Raw genomic sequence first — 20,750 nt, forward strand, 5'->3', positions numbered from 1 at the left:
CATCTGTGTGTTGGGGTAGTAAAGCAATGGGAGGTGATGATCGGACCATTATTTCTCAGGATTGTTCTGTTACACTTGGTCAGCATTCTTGAAAGAGTCTGGGTAATAGACTTTATATTGATAACCATTTTGGAAGGAAAGAAAACAGAAAGAACTGACCTTTGTGGAGCCCGCTGTCGTGTGCCGACCATTGTGCTAGGTGATTTCATAGCTTCTGTTTGTTTTGTTCCCTGTGAAGAGAAATGACTGGTACACCTACCATGGCTCTGATGTACAGATTGTGAGAGGTCTTGCTGAACTTGAGCTTAAAGTCCTTGTTTCAGGTAGTTTCTCTGGACCATTATACACAGAACATGGGAAACTCAGATCTGAACCTTGCATAGAAGTAAGCCTTGTTTATTCTGTCTTTAAAGGAATTATTACACTGAATTTTACCACCTACCTGAGTGTGCTGCAAAACAGGGTTTCTGGTGGGCTTTGCTCTTAGGGTATATCTATTCTGACAGATTTTCAGGAGTGTTCGACATCTAGAGCATTGCCTTCCTTTGACTCCTCAGACATCAGAATTTAGTTTGAAAAGTAGTGTTATAAATAATCTTGAAGGTTAATTAGAATTATGAAGTAAGGCTTGAATCCCTAAGACTGCCTGTCTTTGAGGTAAGAGTGCTGTAAAAAGATACATTTGGATGAGTAGACTGATAAATGTTTTTGCTTCCCAGTGCATATTGACATGTAGATGGTTTTCTGAGACGTAACTTGAGCCTTTTTACTGTTTTTTGAAGATTGAAGTGGACCTTGGTAAAAAGTGCTGGTATCACTCTATATTTGCCTGTCCCATTCTTCGTCAGCAAACAACAGATAACAATCCACCCATGAAATTGGTCTGTGGTCATATTATATCAAGAGATGCCCTGAATAAAATGTTTAATGGTAGCAAGTAAGTGATTTTTTAAGTGTTGGTAAAAAAATTTTCTTTTGAAACTTAGTGGGAAGGTGGTATCTGATGTTTTGTCTTTTCTTTTCTTGTCTTTTCTTTTCTTTTCTTGTCAGTCTTTTTATTTGTTTATGAATTTGATGATTAGATTTATAAGCATGATCTTTAACTCTTAACTTTTGGGTAGGCAGTACATTGTCATTTCCCCCCTGCCTTTACACAAATGGTAACATACCCTGTATGGTACTCAAGTTTGCTTTTTTTACTTAATGATGTATTTTGAAGGTTTTTTATATGCTACAGAAAGAGCCCTCATTCTTTTTTTAGAGCTGCAGAGTATTCTACCATATGGAAATGTGACAATTCATTTAACCAATTCCCTATCAATGAACATTTAAACGTTTTGTTGTTGTAAAGAGAATTACTTTATCTACATGTGATATATAAATTGTAGACTTGGAATTGCTAATTCGCAGGGTATATACATTTATAATTTTTATACTCATACTGGGCCCAACTTACAATAAAAAGAAAAAAGGCACAAAAGCCTATTTCTAGCTTAGGCAGTTAGAACATTTTTCATTGGAGTTCACTTGAGACCTGTTATGGTAAAGTCTTTCTTTTAAAAGAAAGTCTTCGCATGTAATGAAGCTATCTGTGCCCTTCCCAGACCATGCAGCAACCCTGGTGGTGCCGGTGGGTGGTGACTAGACCGTGCTGGTTCTGGGCGTCGTTCTTGGTAGGCAGCAAGCCTTCTAGGCTCAGCTGCTGGCATCAGATTTGCTGCACTTGAGTGGATTGTGTGACCAGTCCATTTGAAGCTTGTTCAAAGACAGGCACAGCCTAAACTTCGGAGGAGGAAAATTGGGCTTACTTTTGAAACTGCAAGAGCAATTTTCAAAACCGTTGTCTTTGTTTTGTTTACAAAACAGTTTTCACTCATTTCCACTGAAGGAAAGCCTTCAGTTTAGCATCTGGCTTGATTGGTATTTATTTGTGACCCTTCAGAGCTTGGCTGGTATAATAAGGGAAAGCACAGTTAACCCTCAAAACAAAATACAGACGTGAGTGTGTGGAGAGTGTGTGACTGTTAAAGACATTGACATTCCGTAGAGGAAAATTGAATGCTCAGTACTGATCCTGTTCCTTGATTCAATGTTTTCTTTCTTGTCTTTAGATTAAAATGTCCATATTGTCCAATGGAACAAAGTCCAGGAGATGCCAAACAGATATTTTTCTGAAGAGATAACTTTAATTTGCGATTTGTAAGTGAAACTGAATCGTGGCGCATTTCAGAAGAGAACGTTCCATTTAATGCAGCTAACTGAGGACTCCCGTGTTTATATAAGCTAATGCTCCAGAAACTTTGCCAACATTTTAGTGTACACACACTGAGGGGAGTGCTCCAGACGAATATTATCATAGGGCTTTATTATATTCTTGGTCTTCATTTTTGATCAAGTAAATACACCAGCAGTTGTCATTCAATGCAGGTTTTTGTACTTAATTATATGGTGATTTTTTTACTTTTTAAGAGCAGAAACAGAAATCAACCTCCCTGCCATGTGTTTAATATTTCTCCTGCTTTTACTTTAGTCATTTCTTGATAATTGTAAGGTTTGAGAATGTTTGTGAAAAAGTTTTACTTCCTGTTATGTATACAAAATTAAATGAAAATTCTTCAGAAAAAGTTTGAAAAACTGAATTGTGGTTATAAAACTAATTTGCATTTGTTTTGCTTAAGGAAGAAAGCTGTGATAGATGCCCAGTTTGCTTTTTGGTGTTTTCCTCTGCTCCAGCTCTCCCCGAGAAGTTAGCAGACCTGCATTTGAGCTCTGCTTGTAGCCCCAGTGGGCTGCCTGTTTCTGATTCCATCATGAATTCAGCAGGTTGGTGTGAGAAGTCTTCCACTAGAACAGAGTGGAAGGAGTACTCGTGTTTCTTTGCTTTTATTGCCAAGAGGTGCTTGTTTTAAAAGGTGTGTTCAATAAAATGAAATTCTGAAGTTAGAGGTGTTCTTAAGTTAATATTTGCTCTCTTGGTCTTGGTAGCCCTATTCTCTGAAATCTGCCTTCAGGACTCGGCTGTCTGTCTCTTTGCATATCATTGCAGACACAGTGTTGTGTGTGTGTGTGTGTGTGTATATATATATGTGCACCGGCATCAAACATTGTGTCCCTGGAAGGGAAGAAGCATGTTCCAGTCCTAAAATGCAGTTACCAGACTCATTACTTTAAATCCTTAAAGTTAGAAGTTAGCATATTTTCTGTAGTGCAGAATATGTTTATTGCTGTTTTTGTATTTGAATAGTATACCGTTCAATGCCTCTCTTCTGCAAAGTGTATCATCTCATTGACTATGAATCTGTGTATTATTCTAATGGATACAGATAATGATCTTTTCTCTTGTGAGGTATCTTCGTTTAATGCACTGTCCCGAAATAGCCATGTGTAAGAGTCTTTCTCTATATGATGAACGAACTACATGGAAAGGACTTCTTTGGACATACTTCTGACTTAAGCGCGTTAAGTCAGTTTGACTTAAGCACGTTAAGTCAGTTCATTACGAGAAGAATGTTCTGTGGAAATCACCAAATATTTTGCAACTTTATTTCATCTGGTGTGGAACTGAACGTCAATATAGGAAAACTTTGATGAGAAAATGGAGAAAGAAGAAAACACAGAAGTAAAGAGGACTGGGACACTTTGTGTTTTAAACTGCAGATTGGTTTCTTCCGCAGGGAGGGAGAAAACACGTTTGGTGCTGAGTTCACTGGAAAGTGTCAGCATTTGCAGTAGCGTACCAGCCCATACCAGACCAGGTGGTTTGTCCTGAAATGTTTGTCTGGGAGAGCGGGGGTACGTCTAAAGGAAAGGAGTACCTGCAGGAGAACGCTGCTTGACTGCTGTGTGTGGTCAGGCTTCCGGGTGACCGCTTTGGGCAGCGTTAGGCTATCCAGGCACGACGCTTGCTCTGTCCGACCTCAGTCTTGGCCCCACCGGGACTTTAGCCATGTTTCTGCTTTCCTGTTGGAAGCCTCCCTAAAGTTTCCCCTCTATCCGGTTAAGCAGTGAAGGAAGAGAGCAGAGAGAAGCTCGTTGGACTCCATAACAGAAGGTAGAGAATTCCAGGCAACTCTGGCTGAGGATGTAAAACAGGTTTATGACCTATATTTTCCTTTGAATTAAAATCCAGAGGTTGTTTGTTTGTTTGTTTGTTTACTTCTTTTTTCTCACTAGGCCAGATTTAGCTTTACTCACAACTCTTATTCTCACCTTTCCACCTGAAAAACGTATAAAACATTTAGGCTTCACATAAGATTTGTACAATATAGATGTTGCTCTAGAGGCTGGTGGTAAATATTTTGGGGGGCCACACACTTCATATAGTTGGCTCAGGCCACTTTTAAGGACAAAGTGCTCTGTCCCTCTCCCAGTGTTGGGAATCTTGTTGACAGTTTTCTATGCAGCTCATGAAACTTTAAAAAGAGTATGCTTTTCACTGAAGCATTGGATTTTACAGTTTCCTGTGTAAGGTCCTGACAGTCCTACTGGGCAGGGTAGGGCCAAAAATTTGAAACTCTCGATTTGACATGAAAACTATGTCTTGTGACCTTTAACTAAAGGCATGGGCTTAAAACATTGGTGACTAAATGGGAAGGAGAGGTGGATTTGACAAGGCCAGACCTTAACCAAAGATGCTGAAATACAACATGTGGTCCTTTCTGCTCTGGAACCCCCTTCACCAGTGGCGTCAGGACCTTATCGCCGAGGCCGTGTAGTCAACAGTGCAGGAGGATGCTCTTCGCCATGCTCTTCCTCTGTTTGCAGAAGGCCATGACAGAGCCAAGGGTTTTTTTTCTAGGCAGACTAATTATAATAATATACATCGAAAACAGAATTGCAGAGTGGTTTCCTCAATTACCTTAGGAACCATTCCATTTATCAGTCACGGACAAAGGCCATGGGACTATGCGAAACCAAGAAAACCTTATTAGAACCTTAGATTCTAATTTAGCCAGAGCGTCTGTGCTTTCAAGTACAGTCTGAAATACGGCGGCTAAGTTTGTCTTTTCGATCTTTTTCTCCTTTGTGTGATCATCACAAATGCCATTTCTGTCGTTTTGGTGGTGATTCTGTGAGACTTCTAATACATAAATGAACGGGTATTGGTGCCTCTTGATTTTAAAAATGTTGAAGAGAAGAGCCACCTCATATTCATAGGGTGTGTGACTATTTTGTGAGTGTATGAGCATTTAATTGAAAATAAGAAAGTTATGGAGTTAATCTTTTTTTTTTTTTCTTTCTGTAGCAGCTGATGTACACAGAGACACTAAAACCCACAGCACATCCTGTGGGGAATGAGGATCCTCTTTTCTCTCCAGGCAGTCCCGCAGGCTGTGTAGTTCGTTCAGTATTCTTGATGCTGTGAGTTCTTTCCACCTCAGTGGTTCAGCCTTTGGGACAATAGATACTGCAAAAACCAAGAACTCTTGGTTATCCGCACAAGACAAGCTGCTGGTAGACATTAGCCCTCTGGTTTTCCAGCTCAACCTCTGATTAGTGGACTGACAGTCGAGCTGGTCAGTTTGCGTAGTCAGCAGACTCAGGTTATTTTCAGGGAAGGCATGGTTTGGTTAATTTCATCACCAGGATGTGTAAGGTGAAGACACAAACCAAATACCTTTCGTTACTTAACTCTACGTACATTATCCTTGGTAACACTAGGATGCTGTGGTCTTGAGCGAATGTTAGCAAGGAACACACACGTAGAAGGTTTGGTGCTTCATAAGCCTGTCCAGCTGTGGTGGGTTTTATGTGGTACAGTAGTGTTTACTATAAGCAGGTACAAACTTCATGAACTGTTCTTACTGAACTATGATTGAATAGATACCAAAAATAGAATGACAAATGTATTTTAATAGCAGATGAGGCAATTAGTTTTAGGGTGAGTTTTCCGCTGTTGATTTTACTTCAGGGGATAGGGAGGGAAAACAGTTTTGTTTTCAAGACCTTTCCCTCTACAGTTGTAAACTGTAGTGAGCATATGCTTCGTTTACTTCCAAAGAGGCAAAAGCAGCTGGAATTGGCTTACGGCACATGCTTTGTTTCATGTTGTGGGTGAGGATTTCTACTCTTATTTTAGCAGTCCCTTCACGTTCTCCGGCAAGGCAGATGTGGGGTTCACTAGGATTTAGTGCCTGATCTTTTCTTTGGGGAAGGGGTGGGAGTGAATGTATTGGGGATGGGAGGGAAGCAGGAGTAGATGGGAGTGTGAGTGCGTGTGCATGTGTCTGAAATTCACCATAGTCCCCCACCTGTGTCTAGCAAGGAACAGGTATTTAATGTATTTTGCTCATGACTGCAGTGTGCATGTATCTTTCTTTTTCCTCCTCCGTGTTTTCTAAACTTACACTAAAAGGATTCATTAAATCATCTTGTTCAGATGGCTCAGGATTGTATTTCTTTTGCTTACGCTGTGCTCTTGGGTTCTATAGTATTTCTATAATTATGTAACGAAAATAGTGTTGCACTGTAATCTATCATATAGAGCTATATGTATGGAAAATTTTGATCAGTTTTTTAAGAAATGTATCCTGTTTGCAAAGGCACAATAAAGTTGCATCTTATAGACTATAGGCAATAAAGCTAACAATAAACTTTATTTAACACAAACCATATTCATACTCTCTGTTCATTTGATTTTGGAAAAAAGTCCACTGCATCCAGTAGTTTCAGGGATTTCATTTTGACTTTAAAAGTTCTGCTATACTTAATTTATAAATTTCAGACTGATATAATAGAATTTTGGAAAACTATAACAAATGCTTTGTTAATGTGTGTATTCCTATGTAAAACACATGGCTTCTCCTGTGTATATTTTTAAAAATTAAAGAAATGCACATTTAAAAAGTGTTTTGTGGAACCCATCTGTATAAACGTGACAGCTGACAGAGGTACGAGGGCAGGGGAGCATGGAGGCGTCAGTTGTAAGAAGAGGACACTGCTGCCTGTGTTTGTGAAGGGCCTGCATGCCAAGAATTTAAGAGAATCTCTTTGTCTCCATCCCATCCTGTTCTGTGCCACAGCAGTGTAAGAAGAGGAGGTGGCCGGTCACCATCCCAATTCCTAGGGCAGGCTCACATCAGTGTTTGCAGGCTCCTGTACCCTGTGCATAGCCAGGACCCTTTGACGGGAGTGATCGATTGCGTGTCACCTGGAAGAGGAGCCCTGAGACAGCTGTACTCAGGCTGTCGGTAGAGTGGGGCACACACAGTCGGCATTGCCAGGGAGAAGAAGCAGGCTCAGTTGTCTATCCTGTTCAGTGATGAGCTAAGGTGGTAGAGACCAAGGATCCTTGTGTGCTGCTTTTGTGTATTTTTTAAGACTCATTCTTACGGGAGATTTCAGAATGTTTCCTACTTGGGAACAAGTGGGTCCTCGCTTGGGTCCCACCCCGTTGCATTTGGAGCTAGTGGCTCAGGTGGTATATAGGTGAGGTCTGGCCAGCCCGGCCAGAGAGCTCGCCACCTATCCCTGCAACGTGTGCGGCTCTCTAGGACTCAAAAGTGGAGTTTCCAGCAGCGTCGGCATCACCCGAGAGCTTGTGAGAAAGGCAGAATCTCAGGCCTCAACCCAGATCTGAATCAGAATCTGCACGCTTGTGAGAGAACTGGCTTCCCTTACAAGGAGCCTCTCGGATGCTCCCTATTTTCTGAGGTAAGGATCACGCCCACTGGGCAAAATTTACCCTTTTCTTGATGATTAAGACTTGAATCCTCAAGAAAAGTTAAATTTAGTGTGCTTTGAATTCAGTTTGAGTACAGTTACTTTAAAAATGAGTGTATTTCTTTAAGCACCCAGGCAGTTGAAAGGAGTGTTGTATTTGCAGCATGGCAAAATGCATTTCCCATCCCCTGCCCACTAAAATGGGCAATGATCACCAAAGATGGAAAACTGGATTTTTTGTAATGGCAAGATAAAGCCTGGAAACGCACCCTTAGACCAAACTAAACAGTAGCTTGGTACCCCTCACCCTCTCACAGAGGACACACTGTTTTGTGGCAGTCAGTAAGAAAATCTCATAACCCTGTGTACACATAAAGTTTATAGTTCTGAGACAAGTTTTACAAAATGAATGCTTCTAAAGTGTGATAACACTGATACTTTAGATTTATTTGTTAATGTTCACCAAGTCTCTAAGTTGATTTTATGACCTGCTAATGGGTCGAGATCCAGTTTTAAAAACTTTGCATTAAAGGACAAGAGAATGATCCATTCACAAAGCTACTTTGAAATCTCTGTCAGTATATGTATGACAGAAAGTATTATACTCATTTTTTTTTAATTTTTTTTCCAAAACTTTTCCTTGTAGTGGGGTGTTCTTAACACTCCTATGAATCTTCTATGCTAACGTAACATACCTCAACATTGTAAGTAGTGCCTAGGAAAGCACTATGTGACAGAATTTTGAGTTTCCTTGGAAAAGCAAGTGTTTCATTCTAAATACTGGCTTGTGCATTAGAATCCTTTCGTTTAATAACAGACAGATGTGTGTATGGTTTTTTTGCTTTTTTTTTAAAGTCATGAAAAAAATTTTTTAACATTTTTATTTATTTTTGAGAGACAGAGCACAAGTGGGGGAGGGGCAGAGAGTGAGGGAGACACAGAATCCGAAGCAGGCTCCAGGCTCCGAGCTGTCAGCACAGAGCCCAATGCAGGGCTTGAGCCCACAAACCATGAGACCATGACCTGAGCCAAAGGCGGATGCTTAACTGACTGAGCCACCCAGGCGCCCCAGATGTGTGTATGTTAAATGCAGAAAACATCTTACATACAATGATATGGCACCTTCAGTCATTTGACATGGGTTTTTTTTAAGGCATTGAGAGAGAACAGGGCCCTGGGCCTCCTGCAGCTTAGGACTGCTGGGAGGTAGAGAAAAGTAGCGCACGGAGACCCTTCTGGTGAGGTTAATTCCCACCAGTGACCTAACTGCTGGAGGACAATGGGAGGGATGAGAAGGGAGAGATGTAATAAGTTGTGTATTTTTTTAATGTTAACTTATTTTGAAAGAGTGTGCACACGTGGGGGAGGGGCAGAGAGGGAGAGAATCCCAAGCAGGCTCTGCGTTCAGCATGGAGCCTTATGAGGGGCTCGATCTCAGACCATGAGATCATGACCTGAGCTGGATTCAAGAGTTGGATGCTTAATCGACAGCCATCCGTGCACCCCATAAGTTGTGTATTTTTAAGGCCCACTCTGGCTACAGTAGGATGAAAGATGGTTGGGGAGGGGATGAGGTTAGAGCATGGGAGGCCAGTACAGTAAGCGGTTAAAGTGAGTATTGAGCATTGTATGTCCTGAGAATAGAATGGTGAACAAGACAAACTTGGTGTCTACTCAGTGGAGACCCAGATACTGTGAGAGTGAGAAATCCAATGAAGAAAACCCAGCAAGATGTTTTATCATAAAATGTCAGTGCTCTGAACGTTTTTATAATTTCAGAGAACCAATTTATGGTGAGGTCTCTTAAATGATGGGCTTCCTTGCCCTGGTGTTCTAAAATACACTCTCCATTCTTTCTGTCGTTTACATTTTCTAGAAGGGTGAATTTCTCACTTCAGACTCTATATGTTGGTCTCTACACTACATGGGTTGTATGATTTTCTGCCAATTTCTAGTCAGGAGGGATCTTTTTAACTCCGTTTGAAGGCTGCATTCAGCCACTGTGCAAGGGCCGCCGTTCAAGGAAAGGACTTTGATGTTTCCCCTCTAGAAGAAAAGTGTTCTTTAAAAGGAACTGTTACTTGTCAGTGTTCAAGACTAATCATTTTGGGAGTTTCTGAACGTGCATTTTAGGTTTCCTTTCATTCTTAAGACCCTGTTGCTTCTAGTGATTTTAGATTAGTGAGCTCATCAATTAGTCCTAAAGAGGAATTGTACAGGACATTATTAAATTGTCATGAAAGCTTTGAGAAGTAGTACAGGAAATTTGGGCAAATAGCCTTTGACTTGACTAGTGTGTACCAGTGGCATGTGAGGAGTAGGCAGTTTAGGGTTTTTGCCGTCAGGGGCCCAGGCTCCTGTTCTCCACAACCTTAAGGTGTGGCTTCAGTTTCACCTCTTTGTTAGACATATAACTGTGTTAGGCAAAAAGAGGAGGAAAGGGGTGGGAAAAGGAGCTTGCAGCTGAATTAGCCCCTTTGAAGAGTCTCCTGGAAGCTCCAGCCAGTGACTTATTAGCCACACTTGGCTGGGGGCAAGTCTGGGAAATGTCTGGGCACATCACCCCCTGTAATACAACAAGGGTTCTGCTGGTAAGGGAAAAGGGGAGAATGGTTGGTAGGCAAGCAACCTGCGAATTCTACCCCCCTGCACTGTGCATCTCAGCCAGGAAACAGGTGACATTTCGTTCACAACCAGCGGTCAGTGCAGCCTTCCACCTGCCCTGAGATATTAGACAAATGAGTTAGCTATCCCTGAACCATCTCCATGAGCTGCATTTCTTGGCCCCTCTTGGTATTTGTTTTAGAAGCAGAGCCCTCACCCTAACTTCAGACAGGATCCCTACTCTACTCTTGTTCTAGAACATACTCTTTCCCATTTGTTTGATTTCAGAGCAGGTGGTAACCTTCGTTTTCTACCTTGGGCAGCATAGGTGAAAAAAAAAATACTTTTGGTTTGAGGTGCTTACAGAGAGTTTAGAGAACTTCTAAATTTTAAAATTAAAAACAATGTAGGGAATATAGTCAATGGTATTATTAAAACATTATATGGTGACAGATGGTAGCTACACTTGTGGTGGCATAGCATAGTGTATAGAGTTGTTGAATCACTATGTTGTACACCTGAAACTAACATCGTGTCTTAACTACACTTCAATTAAAAAAAGGGGGGGGGGCGCCTGGGTGGCTCAGTCGGTTAAGCATCTGACTTCGGCTCAGGTCATGATCTCACAGCTCATGAGTTTGAGCCCCGCGTCGGACTCTGTGCAGACTGCTCAGAGCCTGGAGCCTGCTTTGGATTCTGTGTCTCCCTCTCTCTCCCTCCCCAGCTCATGCACTTGCTTGCTCTGTCTCTCAAAAATAAATATTAAAAAAAAAAAAAAAAAGGCAGATAAGATACTCAGTAATAGCGTAGCAGCTGAGAGTTTGGGCTACAGGATTGGACCTGAGTTCAAACCTTGATCCCACCAGGTTCTAGTGTGATCTTGGGCAAATGACCAAAACTTCCTATGCCTTAGTTTTCTCATCTGTAAGAAGAATGGTACTAGTTCCTACTTCATCGTTCTGATGAGGCCCGAATGAGAGAGCGGGCCCATGCCGAGTGCTAAATAACTGGTAGCTATTATTTTATTTCAGTCGCTAAAACATAAGAACAAATGACATCTGCAGATCACAACCACCTAAAGGAGAGCAGAAAAGGGGAATTAGTAACTGGCCTGCAAAAGTGAGGTTTCCCAAAGTGGTGGGGGCTTCAGTAGGTGGTGAGGTGACAAAATGGTAGAACACACAGGCTTTTTCTGCTCTGCCAACTTTATTCGACGGCTGTAAGCATGGTGGAGCTCTCTTGCAGCAGAGCGGTGGGGGGCGTAAGGGGTGGCACTCAGAAGGTGAGGCTGAGGGGAGCTTCAATGACAGTGTGAAGGCTGTGTGCATCTGGGAGTGAGCTCTCCTGAGGTGAGCTGCGCAGGAAGGGCTGTCCTCCCTAGCACTGGGATGCTGAGATCCCTGGGTACATACATAAATGTGTATCTGTTGGAAATGGTTACTGTGTGCCCATTTCTGAGAATAGGAATTGGGAGAATCAGGTGACTGCATTCAGAGTGTAATAGGTACTACACCAGTTTTGAAAAATTCAGTACTTTTTTCATATACATCTTGTTACTATGTTCCAGGAGCTGTTCCAGGAGCTTAAAAATACATTTGAACTCGTATCCTTCCCAACAACCTTTGAGGTAGGGACTATCATTACCCCCATTTTACAAGTGGGGAGACAGAAGTTTTGAGGCCTTAAGCGCTTGCTAGAGAACACACAAAGTAGCAGAGCCAGGAAGCTACGTTCACAGCCTCTGCATTTAACTTAATCTAAGGCAATCGTGGCCTCCTTCAGTTCCCTTTGGTGGAGAAACATAACTCAAGCCGCTTTTAGGAGCAGGTTAGGTGGTACCTAACCCTGGTGGTCACAAAACTGTGTTCGGGGAAGAATCTGCCCCCGGGGCTGGAGGAAGGGGTGGCTTCTTGCTGGTGAAAAAGAGAGACTTCTCCCCGTCTCAGTGGTTGTGGAGTCATGCGGGATGTTCAAGTGTAGGGTGGGGATCTCTGAAGAGCAGTGTCACAACTGGAGAAAGAAACGACAAAGTTCTCTGACTTTTTTTCTTCCGCCAATGGGGTATGTTTTGTTGAATGAATGAATGTTAAGTGAACTGCCTTGGAGCTGTTTCCAGCCAACTGTGACCAAGTTAACTGCATAATGGAGAACTCATTTCTCTACTTCCTGTTTTTCAGGGTCCAAAGAATGTGTTGTCGGCATCATCCCCCAGGGGGAGTTTGTAGAACCAATGCTTCAGGCTAGAACTTGCAAGTGAACCATGACCTGGACCTGAGGCTGCCGACTTTGAACCATGAGGTGCTCCTTGTGCCTGTGCAGGATGGATGGCGAGGTGCTTGTGGTCGCCAGCAAGCCCTGAGCCTAAATTCACAGCCCACCTTGAACATGCTTTAGGCCTCAGCCTGCACATTGTTTTTCTATTTTCTCCCTGGTCCTGAGCGCCAACTCTAATGCATACCTTTTCCTATGTTGATACTTTGAATCCCCAAAGTAGTGTTTACCATCTTAGTTGTGGTAAGTATGGTGTGGTAAGTTAGGGCGTATGAAAAAATCAGTAAGTCTTGAACCCTCTCCAGAGCCTCCCCAGTGCGGCTTCCCCGCTGCTCATCACCTGAGCTGAAAGCGGAGGAAAGGAAGGCCCTTTTCCTGCCTTCACCCTGGCCCTGGTTCTTTGACATTGGCCCTCCACAGCCAGCGCCATGAGGAGGCCGGATGCTCCTTGTCACCCTTTTCAGGGACCCAGGGACAGCTTCCACAGGCAGCTCGGAGCCTGGAGCCAGCTCTGAGCTGAGTCTCAGTCCCTGGACTGGCGTCTGGTTCTGGTCAGCTGATTATGTTCGGGGAGGAGGGGGGCAGGGGCAAGACTTTGTCTTATGGGAAGTTTCTTAGCTTTCACAACTGCCTTTTCACATCTGTGACACTTTTGCCTCTTGATTTCTGTTCCTTAAAACTGTTTTGGTTTTTGAAAATTAAGGTTGCAGAAGGCAGTTTTAGGAAGGCAGGGAAAGTTCTCTGTGGACCTGGTGCTGGCTATGTTGAGTGTTTTCACGTAATGATGTCTTGGAGCTGCCGTATACTTAGGATTTGGGCACTTTTCAGTATGTATATTTGACCTCAACCACAGCCTGAAGATTTTATGCTTCCTTATTAGAGGTATCAGCTCATCTGTTACCACGAAAGAACAAAAGACAAGATGTTGCGAGAAGACGCTGATCAGTTTTTCTTTTTATTTATCGATTTTTGAGAGAAAAAGCACAAGCAGGGGAGGGGCAGAGAGAGGGAGGGAGACACAGAATCCAAAACAGGATCCAGGCTCTGCCCGAGCTGTCAGCACAGAACCCAATTCGGGGCCCAAACCCACAAACCGTGAGATTATGACCCGAACCAAAGCCAGATGCTCAACCGGCTGAGCCACTCAGGGGCCCCAAGGCTAACCAGTTTTAACTGATGTGAAAATAGGGGAGTGCACAGTGAAACTAGGGACCGACCTAGTCATTTTACTTTTAGGTTTTTACCCTAAAAAAACAAAGCTGTGTGCAAAGTTTTGTCAGCGTTATTACAGTAGTGAAAAACTGGAAACTTCAATCCTGAGTAATAGTTAAATAGATAAAAGATGCCACAATCAAAAACGGAGTGCTATCTTGTCCTTAAAAAGCATGCCATAAGTGTTTGTTTTTTAAGGCCATTTATAAACACACAGTGCAATCCCACTTTTAAAAAACGGAAGTATGTACTTCACATACATGCATAGAAAATAGAGAATGTACACCGTAATATTAACAATGGACTATACCCGAGACAAAGAATTACAGGTGATTCTTATTTCCTTGTCTATGTTTTTTTCTTCCAAGCAGCACTCACTGCTTCCACAAGTCCATAAGAGAGGAAGTGTGCTTGTAGGGCAGCACGCTTGGCTCTCAGCTTCCTTACCAGACTGACACGCAAATCACACTCGGAAAGGAGCGGTCTCCCCTCCTTCAGGGGCCCCTCTGCAATGCAAGGGCTGGGCGAGCAGTTTTGTCCCCCTCCCCTGCAGATTTCACAGAGATTTTCTTCATGTGCCAGGATTCAGTTAACCCTTTCCATTTTGAGGCATTCCTACTCCATACAGTTTCACACTTCATAATTTAAAAAGTCTGATACTATTCAACTACATTATCGAACTCTGAAAGGCAGAAGTTCTCTTATTCCCTTACCTCTTTGGGGCTATGGCTCTATCACTGGTGCTCAAGAAATAATTTGTGCCCTTGAGGTTTGAGACACAACACCCCACGCTGAAACAGAGGTCTCCAGAAGAAAGATCTGAATGGCTGGAGGAAGAGCCCTGAACCTTGCTGTGACTCTGATCAAGCTGCCCCCCATCCCTGGATGTCCACTGAAGAGGTTTGGGCTAAGCTATGTCAAGGCTCCCTCCTCCCCCACCAGCTCTAACCGCCAGATTCCGAGAACATGGCTCACAGTAGCTCTGGCCTGCCCACCCTTTACCCCAGTGCGTGCACACAATGGTCTCGTAACCCTTGTGGTGTACTGTAGATATACAGTCTTGTTTTGTGTCAACTGAGGAAAACACGTAAAGAAAAAGTCACTTCCCCACCCCACCCCCATGAAAATAATAATGAGAACAGATACATTAAGAAGGAAGCTGGAAAAACTGAAAGGGAAGGACTGTTACTGTCCTCATAAAGAGAGTTTTATTTGGTCTTGTAGTGGCTGGTGCATGGGGCCCATCTCCATGTTAGACGTATCTCTCTGACGGGCTAGGCTTGCCTCCTGCTCTGACCACGGGCCTGAAAGAGAGACAGGCGACCAACTGTTACTGCAGCAAGAGCCCCCACGGTGTGATGCAACATCCATGCATGTCTCCCCACCCTCTCCAGCCTCCCGGCCCCTACAGGGCCTGAGGACTTGTCCCTGGAACACCAGCATGGGGCTGGGTGAGTGATGTTAGCAACCCTGTCAAGCATCACGTGTCTGTCGTCTCGCGGTCACAGCTACCTGAAGAGTGAGGGGCAGTGGGAATGAGAGACTGGAGAACTTGCCCAAGGTCACATATCTAGGAGGTGGTGGAGCCAGGGTCTGAACCCAGTTTGTCTAGCTTCTTGGAGCCTTTGTCAGGGTACCCATGGAGGTGACAAAAAGAGGCTGATAACCAACATCATCAGTTGACCTGATTCTCAGCCCCTGGGAGGATCACAGGGATAGGGGAGGATGTGAGCAAACCACCACCATCAGCCACGAAGAGCTACTTTATCTCACACAAACAACCCACATTTGATGTCACACTAAAAATGTGTGTTAATTCAGTACTGGGCTAGTGCCTCCTAAACGGGCTAATGCATCATGAGTGTCATGTCTATGCACACCATCCTCCCAAACGTCTCTGTGGAAGCTGAGCTGCCCTCAGTCATCACTAGATATGTTAACTCATGCATGTGGATCCCTGAGATATGCTTACTCAGTATAGCTTTGCATTCTAGGGCAGAGTTGTGTTCTCACCTCCTTTTTTTTTTTTTAAGTTTATTTATTTTGAGAGAAAGAGTGCATGGGAGAGGCAGAGAGAGAGAGAGAGAGAGAGAGAGAGAGAATCCCAAGTAGGGTCTGCACTGTCAGTGCACAGCCTGATGTGGGGCTCAGACTCACAAACCGTGAGATCATGACCTGAGCCAAGATCAAGAGTCAGACATTGAAACAACTGAGCCATCCAGGTGCCCCTCTCAGTTCATTTCAAAATGAGAATTTTCAGAAAAGATACAGATAAGGGATGATCCTCCTCCAAAAGCTCCCAACTGCACCCCAAGTACTTGAAAATGCTAAAAATCTTTCTCTGTTTTGAAAGGGTCTTTATCCCCTTGTTATAGCATTTAAAACAGGCATTGGAAATTCATTACATTTCCATTGTTACATATATATATATATATATATATATATATATATATATATATATATAAAGATATATAAAGATATATGAGATAGTGAAGTTGGCTTCCTGCAGGGAAATATCAAGGAGTGGGAAATGCAAACCCTAGGAATGAAACTTGAAATAATTTGGGGGCGCCTCAAAAATTAATGACTCAGTTAAGTGTCAGAGTCTTGATCTTAGCTTAGGTCATAATCTCACAGTTGGTGAGTTCAAGCCCCACATCAGGCTCTGCACTGATGGTGCAAAGCCTGCTTGGGATTCTGTCTCTCCCTTCTCTCTGCCCCTCCCCTGCTTGTGTGTATGTGTGTGTGTGTGCGCACGCCCATGCTATCTCTCTCTCAAACTTAAAAAACAAACCTTGAAATATTTTTATCTACTGAAAGAAACCAGTGAATATAATTCTTATATGTTATCCTTAAACAACCCCATCCCCCAACCCCCCAGTCGTAGGAAGCAGCCTGAGTTTTGGATAGAAGTCGCAGCTCTGCTACCTGCTGATTGTATGGCCTTGGACAAGTCACTAAATGTCCTACCCATTAGTTTCCTCATCTGAAAAATGGTGGTCATGGTAACTACTTGTAAAATTGTTATGAAACTTGAAATTAATATATATATGTATATATGTGGCTAGTAGTTAGGACTCTGCAGGCTTTTATCAAGTGGTTTATTATTATCAATAATCTGGGTGTCATCATGTCTCTGCCGTCTTTGGTGGGTTTCTTGAGCTGAGCTGCTAATCTGTGAGATGGGACTGTGGTATCTCTCACATGGGGTTGCTGTGTGGATAAGAGAGATCCTGAGTGTAGCCCCACCACAGTGCAGGGCTCCAGTGGTGCCAGTGAGATGTTAGGGCAGGGCTGCCTCAGCCTAAGTTCAAAGGACTGTGGAGACGGAGACCTCTCTTCCAGACACTGGTTTTTGTTTTTGTTTTTTTCCTGATCATTTCAGAATGATCACAGCCTGGAATTGGATCAGGGAGTCACTGGAGCTGCCAGATAGTTACCTGCCCCTGCCTCTGGTTCCCTTTTCTTCCAGTCCACTCCTTGGTCATAAATCCAGGCCCTGCACTGACACAGGGAAATTAGGAACCTAGACCATTGTTTATTTGGTTCCCTGATAGAAGATTGGCTCTCTCTCAAAACACTAGACTCTCAAAAATCTAGAACAAGCAAGTGGGAAGGAAAAGTTTTCTTAAGAAAACAATAAAAGCCAGCTGGAATCATCCAGATGAAGAGACCTCAGGTCTTTGAGGAGCTAGGATTCTTTGGGCAAATGCTTCAGATGGGATTTTTGGTGCTAAGCCAAATAAGAGGGAGATTTACTATAGTCACACTGCTCTTCCCGTTAGCCCAACCTGTGCCCCCATTTCCCCCACAGTGCCTGCCTTGTGCCTCTCTTTGCTCAAGAACTATGCTGATTACCTGCTCCCAGAATTCCACTGCTGTGGCCTCTCTCTGGGAAGGGTTCCCACCGACTGCTGTTTGGGAAGCCCGGCCTCTGCCCAGGGCTGCCCAGTGTTAGGCCCAGGGATTACAAAACACTCACCTCGGACATTTGCAAACACGTCTTCGGTTCCCTGGATAAGAAAAAGAAGGGGTAAAGTGACTGACTCCCCCCCTCCACCAATAGTCCCCAGTTAGAGTTTCTCCCTCCCTTTTCCTATTTCTTTAGGATTTTAACTTTTGAGAGCCAGGTAAGGGAGTTTTCCTTCCCTCTTCTCATCAATTTTAAAAAGCATTGAAAATACAGATGTGGGTTAAGATGGGTTAGTACAGTCACCCACGGTGGGACCCAAAGTAGTAGGGGATTTGCGAGGAGGCGGCTAAGGGTCAGTCTCAACTCGTCATGGTTTTGACCAGCCTTTCTGGGCACTGGTCCCAGGGCCACAGCGGCAGCCTCCCCCGCGGCCGTTTGTGATAAGCCAGGATCTGTGCGCTGCCTTGTCCTTAGCCAATGGACTCACCACAGCTACGGCCCCTGGGATAAGGGCTCTGTCGTCGGGAAAATGTCCCGGAGAGTGGAAAGCAGAGGGACAAGGGACTTTCTCGAGTTCTGTCTCCAGGAAAGAAATGGGCTCTGCCTTACCCTACAGTGCAGCTTGGAGTCCCAGAAATCTCCATCCTGTCTGCGGGCAAGGGCTGCCTGGAGCAAGCCGCGGAATCGGAGCCAGTGGAGCAGAACGCTTGCCGTAACTCCGCCCTTCCCTAGGACTTACTGTGGTTGCAGATGAGGGTGATGACCAGCGACAGGAGAAGGAAGGCGCAGGTCCCAGCTAGGGGTGCCCAGATGTAGATGTCACAGGACAAGTCCAGCCCACTTGCTTCCACTGAAGACACCGAAAACGCCGGCATTTAGGAGCCGGCCGGCGATCCTCCCACCCCATACCACCAGCTTGGGCTTGTCTCTTGGGTCCGGGTCTGTTTTCCCACCACGTGGACAGCTTTCGCTTCTACCTCCAGGATCAGGGCTGGCCCTAGCAGGGGCTCTCCCTGCGGTCCGCACGGCCCCTGGCCGGTTCCCGCCCCGGGACCTTGTGCCTGTCTCACCTGTGCTGCCCGCTGAAGGCTGGCAGGTCCCCGGGCGCAGAGACACCCGCTGCGACGTGGTGATGGGCGCCTGCGTGGGCGGTCGCGGCGCGGGCGTAGTGGTGGGCTTGACTGCGGGAAAAACACAGCCTAGTTGGAGTCGGACCGGGGACATCTACCTTAACCCTCCCCACTGCCCCACGCGCCTCTGCCCCAGGGGGCGCCTCCTCCGCGCTCGCGGATCTCTGCACTCAAGGCGGGGAGACGGATTAGGGACTTCGAGGATTCGCGCTCACCCCTTTGCGGCGCGCGCGGTACCCTGCCGAGTCCCCGGCTCCGCCAAGCGCACCCGGCGCCTCGGACCGGAACGCAGGAGCCCGCTCCCGGTCACCCAGCCTCTCTCCATGGCTCAACCCGCAAGCTTGCGGGCTTGGGTTGATATCCGCCGGTCACTGACGAGCAAACGCTGGCTCACAGAATTTAAGTAACTGCCCAGGAGTAGACGAGCACCCGAACTCGAGCCCAAATCGGCCGGACCTAAGAAGCCATCTTCAGCCTCGACCCAGCCGCACCTTAGCCTCAGCTTCCTCGTCTGTGAAATGGGAGCAGTATTAAGGAGCCCCCCCCCCCACACAAGGTCTCTAAGAGGCTCGAAAGCGGGGGGTTCGTGTGAACACGGGTTCAGAGTGGAGTCCTAAACCGCACACCGAGAGGTGCCGCGCCCTGGGCGCTCGGACCTGGCAGGAAGACCGGGACGAAGGCGCTGAAGTACAGAACGGAGTTGCTCACGACCGAGCAGAAATAGTAGCCTTCTTCCTCCTTGCGGAATCTGTGCAGGGTGAGACTGTAGAGGGTGTCCTGAACCCTCTGGCCCGAGATCTGTTTGGGGTCCAGCTCCTCGGCCAACTTGGTCCGGCTTCTGGAGAGGTACGCCAGGAAGATGGGGCGGGCGGCAGGTTCGTTCTTCTGGAAGAGCCAGGTGCAGCCCGGCGCCGCGCTGGACAGCAGCACCTCGCACTGCAGCTCCACCCGCTGGCCGAGCCTGCCCTCCACCTTCCCGGGCGATAAGCGGAACGGGCTCGGCCCGGCGGCTGCGGCGGCATCTGCGGGTGGCAGGTGTCCAGACTGAGCCGGGAGCCCGGCGCCCCGCGTCTGCCCCGCCCCCGCCCTCCCCGAGGGTCGCCAACTCACGAAGCAGCAAGGCCAGCGGCAGGAGCTGGGCAGTCACCGGAGAGGCCATGGCGCACTCGGCGCTGAGCGACACGAGCGGACGCGCGCAGGAGCTGGTGGGACCCCGAGGGGGGAAGTTGCGCCCTTCGCCGGCCGGCCGAGGAGCCAGATTTCGCGTTCGGAGGATGTGATGTCACCCGAAGCCCCGTCAAGGAGAGTGGCCCTGTTTTTCCGCGGTTGCCACCTTCCAGCCCGGTGAGGGGGCTGGGAGGGGGGAGTGGTGGTCCATGATCTAGATGGGCCGTCGAAGTAGGCTTTACAGGACAGCTGGGGTCAGTGGAGAACTGCGGGTTTGTGGATCAAGAAAAAGGCTTGCAAATGACCCTTGGGAAAGGCTCTCTTGTGGGGGCGACGGAGACAGAGGTTTACAAGAGGTGAGGGTGAGGGTGAGCAGGAAAGCAGAGCACACACGTCCCCTTCCTCTGTAGTCACTCAGAGTGTCTCTAGCAAGATGGGCACTGAGGGTTGAGGACGGAGAGGCGTTGATGATTTGCAAGCTTCTCTGGCCAGGGGACTCTGGGTGTTCCGCTGGAAGGAGACTACCATGGGGCAGGGGCCACTCACGCCTTGTGTGGTACTGGCGGTCAACTGCTGACCACACCCGTGGAGATTTCTCCCTGCTGCTAAACTTCACCTCACAGGTTTTTTTTTTTTTTTCCTGGTGTGGTGTAGCCACTGCAAACAGTGGGGCCTCTACACCAGTGCCTCTCTTGGCTAGACCCTCAGTCACCCTGCCATGATCATTATTCTCATAAAGGGGATCTGAGAGTGTCACTCCTGGAGGCGCCTACGAAATCCGGGACTGAATG

At 45.9% G+C, this 20,750-nt stretch overlaps 2 protein-coding genes across 7 annotated transcripts in view; one reads left to right on the forward strand and one right to left on the reverse strand.

The window, feature by feature from the left end:
* The window catches only part of RMND5A (required for meiotic nuclear division 5 homolog A), a 62,941-nt gene extending 56,327 nt beyond the window's left edge, over positions 1 to 6,614 (forward strand). For 2 of the 4 annotated variants that reach the window (XM_047851340.1, XM_047851337.1), the window contains 2 exons: positions 783 to 937; positions 2,112 to 6,614. In XM_047851340.1, the coding sequence (XP_047707296.1) occupies positions 783 to 937; positions 2,112 to 2,175 (219 nt within the window). In that variant the 3' untranslated portion in view covers positions 2,176 to 6,614. The remainder of the gene's footprint in view (positions 1 to 782; positions 938 to 2,111) is intronic. The other 2 variants (XM_047851339.1, XM_047851338.1) reach the window with 2 other exon arrangements.
* An 8,304-nt stretch (positions 6,615 to 14,918) lies between these two features.
* CD8A (CD8 subunit alpha) lies at positions 14,919 to 20,353 on the reverse strand. 3 transcript variants are annotated; one of them, XM_047851341.1, is made up of 7 exons: positions 19,903 to 20,353; positions 19,449 to 19,814; positions 18,733 to 18,843; positions 18,402 to 18,512; positions 17,732 to 17,762; positions 17,190 to 17,248; positions 14,919 to 15,053 (listed from the first exon to the last, which is right to left on the reverse strand). In XM_047851341.1, the coding sequence occupies exons 1-7, from the start codon at positions 19,949 to 19,951 to the stop codon at positions 14,944 to 14,946; spliced, it is 837 nt and encodes a 278-aa protein (XP_047707297.1). In that variant the 5' UTR covers positions 19,952 to 20,353; the 3' UTR covers positions 14,919 to 14,943. The 3 variants fall into 3 exon arrangements, with proteins under 3 accessions (XP_047707297.1, XP_047707298.1, XP_047707299.1); XM_047851342.1 differs by having other exon boundaries at positions 17,190 to 17,253; XM_047851343.1 differs by lacking the exon at positions 17,190 to 17,248 and having other exon boundaries at positions 19,903 to 20,171.
* Between the last annotated feature and the right edge of the window lie 397 nt (positions 20,354 to 20,750).

The sequence above is a fragment of the Prionailurus viverrinus genome, chromosome A3, assembly GCF_022837055.1.
Source record: "Prionailurus viverrinus isolate Anna chromosome A3, UM_Priviv_1.0, whole genome shotgun sequence".
NCBI classification, from domain to species: domain Eukaryota; kingdom Metazoa; phylum Chordata; class Mammalia; order Carnivora; family Felidae; genus Prionailurus; species Prionailurus viverrinus.